Genomic DNA, 13,708 nt, shown 5'->3' with positions numbered 1-13,708 from the left:
AAGATGTGTCTGGCCAAGGATTGTAAGAATTAGCATCATAGTGGTATAGATTTTCTTGTCTTTAATTATATTCATTGTTTGTTGTAATTGTTGTCCTGTAAGTGAAATGTTTCTCTTGAGAAATGTGTGAATTGTTTTGTAAACCGCTTGAAGAACACGTACATTTGCCAGTAGGGACAATGGATTCTTAGTGTGTGTTATCTGATTGTCTTGTGTCTGCATCTACGTCTATACTCTGCAAACCACTGGGAATTGCGTGGCAGAGGGTTGTCCCATTGTACCAGATAATAAGGTTTCCTGGTGTCCCATCCATGTACAGGGTGTATGTGACCCGGGAGATTCGGGAAAAACCTGGGAATTTTTTCGTCCGGGAAAAAAACGGAAAAACCTGGGAATTCTTTAGAATTCCGCGAATTTTTCATTGTTTTAGTTACCAGTTAATTTTTTGTGATTTTCACTGGTAAGAACCAATACTCTAACGAAGGATATTACTGTATCCCACTTCTGCAGAATAGTACTGCAGCAACAAAACGTGAACGAGGGGGGGGGGGGGGGGGGACTTAAGTTGCAAAGCAAATGCGCCATAGACAACAACAAAACACAGTGCTCGTACAAGCGTCTGCCAACCAAAGTGTGTCAAAGGCTTTAGGAAGAATATGCAGTGTTTCCTAACAACAAATTGCCTCCGATGAGCGTGACGTGACAGCTGTTTACATTAGATTCATTTGAGAAGTTGCGGGCGGGCTCTTGCGCATGCGCAGTTGAGTCACGTATGAGTAGTACCTTCTCCCGTTTGTGTGACTGGGCGCCACTATCTAAATTTCTCCGGTTCGGAGATATTGTAGATCTGGGGCTGATGCGCAGAGCAGTCCGAGTTGTAGTGGGGAGGTGGGTAGTCTCTACTTAACCTGTGTTTACGTTTAGTGATTTTGCTGTTTCCTCTTCGTTTATTGCTCTCACATTAAATGAAAACAAAATGTATTTCTGTGTTCGGGAGCTACCAAATGAATTAAACTATGTTCACATAATTACAGAAGGCTAAAATATGTTGTTCGCTTCAGGTTTTATTTCCACCTTTCTGACAGTCAAGCATTAATCGCCTTGCAGAACAATGAAGTTATTTTTGTCGGTTTGCTTAACAGATTTGGCTTTTATTAATCTTTTGCGCAGAGGCAGTCAATTTATTTGAAACGAAATGTTTAATTTCACACTGTTGGCTAGTTTCAACTGTTCGCTGCATTTCAAGTGCACGTTTTCCATCTTCTAGCTTGTATGGCATTATGCCATAATAAAGAACCAAACATGAGATAATACAGTACTGGACATAACAGTTGTGCACTTTAAGCCGAATTATGTATTTTAATATGGTTCACGAAATTCTGATGCTCTTGAATTATCCTTTGATGTCTTGTTTCTTTTATGACATAATGCAAGATCTTTTAACGTTTTACACGTACGAAGATGCGGGCTTCCTGTGTCATCGTAGCTGCGTAGGTGCAGTGACGCCTGTTATCTGGCGCTCTCTGGCAACTGCTGAAACGAACCAATTTCTAACAGGTCACGGGAAAATATTTTGAATGGTGGCTTGAAAACTGTTACTTTCAAAGTAAATTTCCTTTTATGCAAGATGAACTATGTCCGAGAATGTACGATGAATTTCTTAAATCACAGAGCGTTTGACTCTCAATTAAAAACAACCATCTAGAAGAATTTCGAGCCCAGAAGATCAGACATTTACGTTGTTAATAAAAATTTTACTGGCACATTTGTGTGATGTATCTTAAAGTGTAACACACGCAAAAAGATCAGCATTATATATGGAAGCTTAGCTTCTCTTGCAGCTTATTAATCTTCGAGACCAATATTACTTATGAAAGCTTTGTTTTTCTTGTAGCAACACCATGTGTATTAATCTAAACCATTACCCTTTTCTTTTTTGTGTGTACGCGCTACTTAAGAGTGATCTTGCTATTGATTGAGTACATCACGTGATGTAACCCTTGACTGGCTTACAAAAGCCCATCGCAATCTCGATTTCATTGCTTCGGAAAGTAACATGCACTGTTTGGTGGAATTCGAATTTATACCTCCGTAACATGAAAAAATGCAGTGTACATGTTGCTGCACATCAAAGATCTTTCGAAAAAGTGTTTTTCCCCCCTTCCATTTTCTAAAGTGCCGGCAAATTCTATGTCTGTGTAGAAAACCATTAACATTCTAAGGATTGATAAGTTTTACTGTGCCGAGGAAAAGTATACTGTCACTTAAAACGGAAAAGTGTATTTTCACCTGGGTGAAAGTGTATTTTGAATCGGTAATTTTTTTTTCCTTATCTATGTATACACTCTGATGTATGAAACATGAGAATATTATTGTTTGAACACGTGTTTATGTGCGTAATTATTCAAAGTTTGTCCTCACAATCCCTCTGTATGTGATACATAGGGGATTGTCATATATTACTAGAGTTATCATTAAAGCCAGTTCTTGAAGCATTCTTAGTAGAATTTCTCGGGATAGTTTGTCTGCTAGAGTCTGTCAGTTGAGTTTCTTGAGCACCTCTGTGACTCTCTCCCATGGGTCAAACAAACCTTTGACAATTTGTGCTGCCCTTCTCTGTATATGTTCAATATCCCCCGTTAGTCATATTTGGTACAGCTCCCACACACTTGAGATGTATTCTAGAGTGTGTCAGACAGGTGATTTGTAAGCAATCTCCTTTGTAGATTGACTGCTCTTCCCAAATATTCTACCAATAAACAAAAGTCTACCTCCTGCTTCACCCACGACTGAGCTTATGTGAACATTCCATTTCATATCTCTACAGAGTGTACACCCAGGTATTTGTAGGTATTTGTTTGAGTTTGCCAGTTCCAACAGTGATGTATTGGTATTGTAGTCATAGGATACTCCATTTTTTTGTTTTGTGAGGAGCACAGTTTTAAATTTCTGAACATGTAAAGCAAGTTGCCAATCTTTGCACCACTTCGAAATCTTATCAAGATCTGACTGAATACTTATGTATCTTCTTTCAGATGGTACTTCTTTTTAGATAACTGCATCATCTGCAAAATGTATGAGGTTGCTATTAATATTGTCCACAAGATCATTAATATACAACATGAACAGTAAGGTGTTGAGAGGTGTGGCCTGTACTTTCTTCTGAGAATTTGGCACAATTTTTTTTCAAGGTTTCTGTGGTAGATTATAGTTACAAGAATTGTATTAGTTTTTAACAAGTTCAGCTGTTTCTCAATGCCACTCATCTTTTCATTGGTAAGAGGGTTAAATTGGTCAGTTCTCCTGGGTTTTCCTTTGTAAACTAACATCTGAAAATGGAGTTAAGCATTTCAGCTTTTGCTTTGCTACCCTCAATTTCAGATCCTGTCTCATTCACTAAATTTATTTGGGTTTTGTGAAAGATCATTTTGACAGTTTACCGCTATGATAATCATTGAAGGTTTCATGAATTACTCTCCTGACAACCAAATGTGTTTTGTTAGCATCTCTCTATCTATAGTCCTACACTTTGTTTTACACTTATTATGCAGTAGAGTCTACTACTTCAGAAGTTTCTTTACAGTGACTGTACCATGGAGGGTTCTTCCCAGTATGAAGTGTTCTACTGGTTATGTATCAATCCAGTGCATGGTCAACTATTCTTTTAAACTTGAGCCATAGTTCCTTTACATATTCCTGCCCTGTGCTGAAAGTTTTAAGTTCCTCATTGAAATGTTGCCACAAATGTGTCATGGTCTCCGATACTTGTTTCGATGTAGATGTCCTCAAGAGGTCAGGTCTGTTTGTTGCCATTAGAACCAAAATACTACTGTCATTAGGGTGTTATGAACTATCTGTTCTAGGTAGTTTTCAGAGAAGGCATTTAGTAATCTTTCACAGGATGTCTTATCACCTCCACCAACAACAAGTCTGTAATTTTCCCAGTTGATTGTTGGATGATTAAAGTCTCCACCAGTGATAACAGTATGATAGGGGAACTTATGTTCAAGCAAACTGAGGTTTTCTCTAAAGTTTTTGTTACTTCAGAAAATGAGTGTGGTGGGTAATAGAAGCTCAAATTATCATTTTAAGCTCATTCCCGATACTGAATCTTGCCCAAACAAGCTCACATGCAGCTTCAGTTTCTGCCTCGGTACATTTGATTTTCTTGGCTACTGCCACAAATACACCACTTCTATTTCCCATTAATCTGTTTTTCGATATACACTTAAATTTTCCGCAAAAATCCCATTGCTGTTAGTTTCAGGTTTTAAACCAGCTTTCTGTAGCTGGTATATTGTGAGCTTCATTGCTTTTCATGGGCTCTTCAAACTCTGGTATTCCAAATGCTTCACCACCACCTTATGTGCACCCCACAAACAGTAAGCTACATGAGTAGCAGCCTCTGATGTGTAATGCATATCTGTCCCATATAAAGGAACCCTACAGTTGACAAAGTCGCAGCCTAGCTTGTCACAGAACCTTCAAAATCTCTGGTTCAGTCCTTCCACTCAACTCACAACCAAGGGGCCATGTTCAGTTTTGGGGACAACGCTGTAAATTGTGAGCTTCATTGAAACTGTGCGTGAGGCTGGTCTTCTATACCAGTTGCTGGAATGATCCAAATACAACCTTGGAGCCCAGGTGACAGGCATAGTTTGTTCCAATGTACGCCACAACCAGCAGTTGGGTTGCACCCTGTTCCTTCAGTGGCTGCTGGAATAGCCTCTTCAACATGTTGAATGAGGCCCCCAGGCATACACATTGAGTGCACCTTGTTTCCTGTCTGTTGTTGCCATTTCCTTAAGGGGTACCTTCATTGCATGTTCGGACTGCTGCAATATTAGAGCCCTATCCTTCAGTGTTCACCTCCTCTTGACACCAGACAAAACATTTACCCCATTGGCTCAGTGTCAGTGAAAGACTGCACCTTGAACTTTTTGGTTCGGGAAATTGCTGTAACAGCTTGCATCCTCCCTGGTCCCCATCCGCCCTGTACAGGATGCCTAGCTCTGCCATTGAAAAGCCACTCACAGTCAATTGGACGAGTAATGACGTATCCCGTACTTTCTGCAGAGGGGACAGGATCCACAGGAGAGGATATTACTTAAGGTATCTTTGGTACTGATACCAGAGGTACATGATTCTTGGGAGCTCCTCCAGCATAATGAATCACAGAACATGCCAATCATTTGACAATAGCCAGGGAATTTCCAGCTGCTTACGAGTGTCAACCAATTCGTTCCATATTTAAGATCATCATTCAGTGGGGCTGCATTTTGCTTCCAAACTTTACAGAAGCTCTCCTGCGAAAGGTAGTTTGGAAGGTAGGAGACGAGGTACTGGCAGAAGTAAAGCTGTGAGTACCGGGCGTGAGTCGTGCTTCGGTAGCTCAGTTGGTAGAGCACTTGCCCGCGAAAGGCAAAGGTCCCGAGTTCGAGTCTCGGTCAGGCACACAGTTTTAATTTGCCAGGAAGTTTCATATCAGCGCACACTCTGCTGCAGAGTGAAAAATCTCATTCTGGAAACATCCCCCAGGCTGTGGCTAAGCCATGTCTCCGCAATATCCTTTCTTTCAGGAGTGCTAGTTCTGCAAGGTTCGCAGGAGAGCTTCTGTAAAGTCTGGAAGGTAGGAGACGAGGTACTGGCAGAAATAAAGCTGTGAGTACTGGGCGTGAGTCGTGCTTTGGTAGCTCAGTTGGTAGAGCACTTGCCCGCGAAAGGCAAAGGTCCCGAGTTCGAGTCTCGGTCGGGCACACAGTTTTAATCTGCCAGGAAGTTTCATTGAGGCTGTTGTTTAGGATATCGAATGTCTTCCAAGCCAGTAGCAGGTAGACTGAAATGCTTGAAAAACAAGAATTAGTTCAGTTTTTCTTCTTTGGGACCAGCAGCAGAATACACAGTATGTCTATCAATGACATGATTATTATAAATATGCACCAGAGTAGCTGCTTATAATAAATCTTTATTCACTGCAGATTGTTTTGGCATTTTATCACCATTGTCAAGTATGGCGAATACAATTGTAGTGAGAACTTATATAAATGTGAATGTCGTTTACGTTAAAATAACAGTATTGTACTCGCATATAGACTGATGTGATTTCCATATTATGGTGTTAGTGAACTGTCTCAAACCGCCACTGTTTTGATAAGATGGTAAATGACGTAAATATATCAAAAAAATATGATAATTGTAGTTTGGCAGTATTTTGACTGTTCAACTCTTATGAAACTACATGTTTACAAAGATTATGCAGATGAACATAGATATTATTTTATTAACAAAATTTTTTTACGATCTTATCAGAACAGTGGCAGTTAAAGACAGTTCACTAACAGCGTAATATGAACATCACATCAGTCTAGACATGAGTAATATATAATCATTTTATAATATGAATAACATTCACATTTATACATATTCTCACCCAAATTTTATTCACAGGTACATGACAATGGCTGTAAATGCTGAAACAGTCTGTCGTGAATTAAGATTTGGTACATCCTTTTAATAAGAATTAGTTCAGTGATAGTGCATGTATGATAGGTACGAAAAAACCTTATTGGCTGATCAACCATAGCGTAAATGATTTTTTACAAGTGGTTTGGTTTCAAAATTAAAGTTTCCTGTTTAGGAGATTTGTTGTTAATAATATTAATTAATATTTGCTTTTTTTTTTTTTTTTTTGCAGAGGTTGGGAGCATTAAGTGAAGATTCTAATGCTTCGAATATGAACATGTCTGGGCAAAGCAGTGTTTCTGAGAAACCAGTTAACTGTCCTGACAATTGCAAACCAAATGTACCTGAAATAAAAACTGAGACAATTAAAACAGAAGATGATAATGAGGACTCAAAACCAAAGGAGAAAAGAAAATCACGTTTTACATCATATGATCCAGCTGCTGTTAAGGAAGAAGAAGATGACAAAGAAAATAAGCAAGAAAGGAAAGATCGTAAAGATGGGAAGAAAAATGAATGGGATATGTTTGCCGAGGGTGACAATTTAGAGGCACTAAATGTAAGTTTTCTTTTTATTTTTTTATAGGGATAAATCAATAATCTTTGAATGCAGACAAAAATAGAACATTATGATAATCAGTACAGTATGTAACTGTTTTGCTTAATCCTTGACTCCCAAGGTCAGTGTCTCCAGAGGTTTTGAGTTCTCTGTGTTTTGTGTTTGGCCACTGCCAACAGTAGCAACTAAGCAGTACTGTATGCTGCGATAGCACTAAAATAGTAATTCTTACATGCCGTATTTCATGTTACTGTGTTGTATTTCAGTTATTTGTGCTAGAATGACTATTGAAGCACTTCCTACTCCTTTGTGGGCATTACTTACATGTCCTAGTAAAATAAAGCTCACAGTCAACAGTGAGGGTAGATGTTACATTATGAGGCAGAAACACAGGTTTAGTGGTTGCATACTGAATGGAAGGTGGGGCTTACATCCTCCACACTACTGTGTGAAAGTTCCACTGTTGATGAGAATGTTTATAGACTGTATCAGCTACATGTAAGTTACAAGTATTCCCAGATGTGAGTAGCTGGGATAATTAAAACACCTGATAAAATGAGCTGCAGTTATGTATCCAACTACATCACCAGTAAATGCACAAGCATGGTTTAGTTTAAATGAATGAAACTGTAAAATTATGAGACACAAATAGCTTCTGGAGACAGAATATCCCTTCTGCTGATACACACATAAAAATACACAATACTGTCTTAGCTTCTGGAAATATAGTTGTTTCTCAGGGAGGATAGGTTTGGAAGATTAGAAAGAATGGACAAGGCTCTTCAAACCCAGGTCAAGATGGATTGACCTTTTTCAAGAACTTGGGAAGGATGAGTGATACATAGCACTATTAAAAAAAGACTATTTTAAAAAAAATGTCCAGCCACATTGCAACTGTGTTATAAAAATTAAATTATGTAGACCTATACCTGTAGGGAGCTTACATATGAATTACAGTTTAGCGAGATATGAAAATTTATGTAAAACTACTCTCTCCCTCTGCATCCCCCCCCCCTTTTCAGTTTTTCCTTGTGTTCTTTAATTTTGTAAAAGCTGCTAATTAATTTTTTTAAAATTGTTTGAATTTACAGAGTCCAAGTACAGTTGACAAAGCCCATGGTGGTCCAGAAAATCCTAGTCTCACAGATAACTGGGATGATGCGGAAGGATATTATAGGGTCAGAATTGGGGAAATCATGGATGGTCGATATGTTGTTTATGGATACACTGGTCAAGGCGTATTTTCAAATGTAATACGAGCTAGAGATAGTGCAAGAGGTAATATGGATGTGGCTGTGAAAATAATACGCAACAATGAAATTATGTGAGTATGCTGTGCAGATAACTGAATACTTATAATACTTATAGCTTAATATGAAATTTTGTAAGTAGAATGTGATCAGCTGTCAAGGGGAGTTCTTTTGAGCATATGCCCACTCCGACCCCCCCCCCCCCCCCCCCCTCTAGTTGGTTCTCTACTCCGACCCCCTCCTCTATCTCTCTATCTCTCTCTCTCTCTCTCTCTCTCTCTCTCTCTCTCTCTCTCTCTAGTAGTCATTGTAAGGCACATATACACGACTAAAGACTTGGGTAGCTGTTGGATAAATCCTTTTATAAGCTATACATCACACACACGTGAGTGGCCACATTGTGCTGGAACAATGTAGCCATACAAGCGTGTGTGGGTGGGAGGGTGGTTACACATTCACGCCCATCTTTTGCATACTCTACAACTGGAAAAAGGATTCGTCCAAACTCTATCAAAGTTTACATTTCATAAGGACTTTCCATTACCTTTTTAATATTCGCTTGGTATCCATGTTATGAATGTGATAGATTTAATCAACATTTCAGTACTATGAAAAGGATTTATAAATACTTCTACCAGTAATAGAATTTATTGAAGATTTAAATTATTTAATTAGCAACATGTTTAGAGGTTAGACCTTATCATCAGATTACTGGGCGCTGATGACTGCGCAGTTGAGTGAGTGCCCAACAAAACCAAACATCATTATCATCAGATTACAGTGGCATTGCAAAAAAAAATTAACTCAAGTGCACATAAATATTGAAGTTTCTTACTATAGTCTTGGTATGTGCCCTTGTCATCCTATGCAGAAAGAGGATATACCCTAGTAAGAGGTGATGTCCCTTTGTATGATGGGCTGCTGTTTGCATGACAATTTTTTTAAACAAACACTCACTTTGTTCTTGTTATGTGGCAGGCTTCTTATTTTGTGTTGAGGTCCCTCTATTTCTATGCCTCTTTTGGTCTTGATAGTCATTGTTCAGAAACTTTTAAAGTTACCTTGAAACACCATATCACGATCACATCAATAGTGCCGAATACAAGATGGCAGTCAAAACAAAACTTATTTCAATTTGACACCAGGATTGACATATCAATACTCAAATCGAAATGAGTTTTCTTTTGACCACCACCTTGTTTTCTGCACTGTTGATGTGTTTGTGATATCATGTTTAAAGATAACTTTAAAAGTTTCTGAACAGCAGCTAACAAGGTAAAAAAAAAGCCATAGAAATAAAGGGACCTCAGCACGTCATAAGAAACCTGCCACACCAAAAGAACAAAGTGAATGTTATTTTAAAATAATTTTCATGTGAATAGTGACCCATTGTACCTAGTGACCTTTTTACGTATTTGTCTGTGTGCGTGTGCGTGCTCACACACTTATGTTAAAGGTTTCTTTCTACTCCCACTGCAGCCTGATGATGTCAACCTTGAAACGTGTTGCTAATTAAATACTTTAAGAAATCAACAGATTTTGTGACTGGTAGCAGTATTTGCAAAACCTTTCCATATTTTTAAAACAGTCATTGTTGATTAAAAACCATTATAGCTTTAAATTATTTCAGTACTAGTTGTACAAATATTCACAAGTGAGATGTTTCATAAGCTTTGGTTTTATGACGTTCTACTAATAAACATAACATTGCCACTCTTGATCCACAGCTGAATCAACGCTATTAGTTTGATAAATAGTGAACTAAAATACATTGAACTTTCAGAATGTGCATAATTCAAATTACGAAATAATTTTGCCAAGGTTTGCAGCTTTGCCAGAATTATTCATTGAAATACAGCACATCAAACTTGGCCCAGAGTTTTTGAAATCTTGCCATGACTTTGTTACCCTTCATATCCAGGACAGTATGCTGTCTGCATGTCAAGAAAACTTTGCCTAATACCAAACCCAGCTAGGTAGCCCTCCTAATGGACAAATTTTCTTGTCTGCATGCTAGTGAGGTACTCAGTTGAATGCTTTCAAAATTCAGTGGAGACAAGGATATGATTATATTGCTTCCAGGCAGGTAACATATGTGTTTTCCTTTGATTGTAATTGATGTTTTGGAATCCCTGTGTGCTGTTTCGAAGAAAATACATTGTTCAGGATGAAGTATTATGTTCGAATTTTGAGAAATTTCCATAGGTGTCATTGATTCCATAGGTGATAATTTTACTGCTCGTCATGCACAAAGGTAGGACATGTTTCCACCCAATACCTGAGTATTACATTGTGTCAGAGAACTGTAGTAAAATTTATTTTGAAATGCAGATGTTACACCTGTAAATTTTGCATAAATTCTACTGGATCCTGTGCGGTCTTGGTAATTTTGAACAAGAGCAGCTGTTTTTACACACTACTGATGATGATTTTATATAATTCATCTCAACAATGCTAGAGCAATTAATATGCTCCTTAACTTTTGTTTGTGTGTTTGCATTGGAAGCCGATTACAATTTTTTTCCCACTGTTAACAGCTTTGATGCCCATATCTTCAGCAAGTGCCTCAGTATCTATTCTTTTGCCACTGGCATGCTTAACATTTAATTAAATGATTACTGGAAAATCTCATATAAAGATGTGAAACAAATACTAACAAAGAGATAGAGGGGCTGGCCAGTACTTAAGTCAGCTCAGTACAGCCGATAGATACACAAAACAGAACAGGAGCTTTACGTATCCTAGCTTTCGGAACTCTGTTCCTTCATCAGGGAGGAGAGAGGGGGAAAAAAGGGGAAGAAGGGAATGTGGATTCAGTTACTCACAACCCAGGTTATGAAGCAACAGGGGAAAGGTAAACAGGGAGGGTCTCCCTGTTTACACTCTCCTCGTATTTGCCTGTTCTTTATGACCTTGGTCGTCATGATTTTGGTTTGGTCAGTGTTGAACTGGTCAAATGTTTCGATCCATTTCTGGATAAGGAGAACACTTGGAGCATCATTTACATTACACAATCCAGGATCACTGCAAAATTTCCTCCGTGCTACAATCACCAGATCATTGCTTTTGTAAAATTCTCACACAGAGAATGTGCAGTCTGTTCTCAGGAAACATTCCACAGTGACTAAATTCCTAAGGGTCAAGCAAGTGATGAATGTACCTCAACCTCACCTCTATCTCTCTGTTAGTATTTGTTTGACATTTAATTATAATTTTATAGACATAGTCTTGAGATTGTGCACTAGGACTATGGGTATCTCAAAAGAAAGTTTATGTTTGAAGACCTCTCTGCAGATGCGCAACAAATTGATGCTCCTAGTGTGCTCCTTATCCAGAAATGGATCGAAACATTTGACCAGTTCAATGCTGACCAAACCAAAATCATAATGAACAAGGCCATCAAGAACAGGCAAATACGAGGAGAGTGTATATCGGTCTGTTTGTGACAATCCTGATGTCTCCATTTATAAGCATGCAAGTTCTGTAAATGTGCATAGACCATCACTGCACCAAATATCCAATTGGTCCAAGAATTAAAGCCTCAGGATGCCAGACAAGGCTGCTGTTGGTTAATTATGTGATTGAGTGTCCTTCATTTAACATCATCTTGTTTTTTGACGAGGCTCATTTTCACCTAAATTGTCACATCAGTAAGTAAAATTAGTGCTGCTAGAATGCAGAGAATCATAAAAAGAAGCATGAGAAACACCTTACTGTATGGGCTGCAATGTCAGCTCAAGGCGAGGATGAGTGTGGCCATGCTATTACAGTGAATTAGGAACATTATGTGACAATATTAAATGAGTTTTTGGTGCCTGGATTGTGGAACTTACCTGATTATAACCAAAGAATATGGTTTCGGCAAGACCGAGGCACAGCATAAACATCCAGTGAGTCTGTACTGCGAGTTCATGAAATTTTCTGTGGCAAATTGATCTCCAGGAGGAGTGACAAATTGGCCCCCATGCGCTCCAGATTTGAGCCCCTATGGACTTTTTTTCTAAATTTTCTTTTGAGACACCCTGTAGAACAGTTGTTACACTGCCATTGTGATAACGGATGTTTCAGTTAACTTTGGGTTGTTTACAGAACTGTGCTTTTCTTGTTACTTCAAACCTACTTGGAATCAATTCTTTTTTTCCTGCAAAGCTTGTTAATGTTGTTATAAAATTACAAAGATAAAGAATGATTTGCCTGTACTTACCTTCAGGAAGCAAAATATGAGTAAATTTAAAAGTGAAAAAACTAATCCTAACTTTCAGAACTCCTAGTAGTTTCTGCCACAGGGAGGAAAGAGGGATGAGTTGGGTAAGGTTAGAAAGAAGAGGAAAGTCAGTAAGTTCACGGGACTAGACGGACTCGTCTTTTGTTGAGTATGAGAGGAAACAAATACAAAAGTGTATCATCGATGATTTCAGTTATCTTTCAAATGCCGGAAGTCTCCATACAGGCTTCTGAAACACCATGAATACTCAGGCTGTGTGTTTGAGGTTATAATCAGTATTGTAACCTTCTATTCTGATGGATTTGGTCTATTTAGGAAATATATTGCGTTCAACTATGGCCAACACGTTCAATCATTCCATCAGAGTAATTTCACAGATGTTTTCTGTGCATCATATCATTCAGTGATACTTGGGTTTTTTATGGAGGCTCTAGAAAACAGGACATTATCAACTGGATGAAGCTAACGGTTTTTGCAATGGAACAGTGTCTTGAAGTTAGCAGAAAATCCAACGAAATACTGGCTAAGTTCAAACTATAAACGGTCTATACAAAAAGCTCCGAGACATTTTATTCTCAGTCTATAAGTGACATTAGTGCAGTAACTACAGTGGCAGCTTGTATTAACAACTGTAGCATTCAACCAGTACTCATTAGCAGGCAGTGTTAACTATTGGACCTTTTACCTTAGTATGAAGACACCCTCCAGAATGTTTTGAAGAAAATAAGCGTTTGCAAAGTTTGTCCCGCACGCGTTGACTTATGAACACAAATAATGACATGTCTATGCTTGCCATGACTTGATTGAAAAGCAAATCTTGGACAATTCTTCTCTGGAGAAAGTCGTCTGTAGTGATGAGACTTGCCGATATTGATACAAACCAACTACAAGATGACAAGTGCAGAAATTCAAATGAAAGATCAGCACTATGACAGCTTAACTGACATTCAAGCCAATGTTATCATGAGTTGAACAACATCATAAAGAAAAACTTTTCACACAGTTTCACGTGGTGGTATGAACCTTCTGTGCATTGTACCCCAAACGGGGGGAGAGGGAGACATTGTAGGACACACAAAGCATTAAAACTACCATCATTCTTTTTTTTTTTTAAAGCAAACCTACATCTACATATGTACTCCGCAAGTCATCATACAGTGCATTGCATATGGTACCCCATACCACTACTAGTCATTTCCTTTTCTGTTCACT

General features: G+C 38.4%; 1 protein-coding gene across 1 annotated transcript in view; it reads left to right on the top strand.

Annotated features, from left to right (window-relative positions):
- The window catches only part of LOC126188230 (serine/threonine-protein kinase PRP4 homolog), a 135,009-nt gene that overhangs the window by 78,650 nt on the left and 42,651 nt on the right, over positions 1–13,708 (top strand). The window contains exons 9-10 of the mRNA XM_049929782.1: positions 6,695–7,021; positions 8,113–8,345. Of these exons, the coding sequence (XP_049785739.1) occupies positions 6,695–7,021; positions 8,113–8,345 (560 nt within the window). The remainder of the gene's footprint in view (positions 1–6,694; positions 7,022–8,112; positions 8,346–13,708) is intronic.

The sequence above is a fragment of the Schistocerca cancellata genome, chromosome 5 (genome assembly GCF_023864275.1).
Source record: "Schistocerca cancellata isolate TAMUIC-IGC-003103 chromosome 5, iqSchCanc2.1, whole genome shotgun sequence".
In the NCBI taxonomy this organism is placed as follows: Eukaryota; Metazoa; Arthropoda; class Insecta; order Orthoptera; family Acrididae; genus Schistocerca; species Schistocerca cancellata.
Note: the sequence above shows the minus strand (reverse complement) of the source record. Positions and strands in the feature narration are given on the sequence as shown.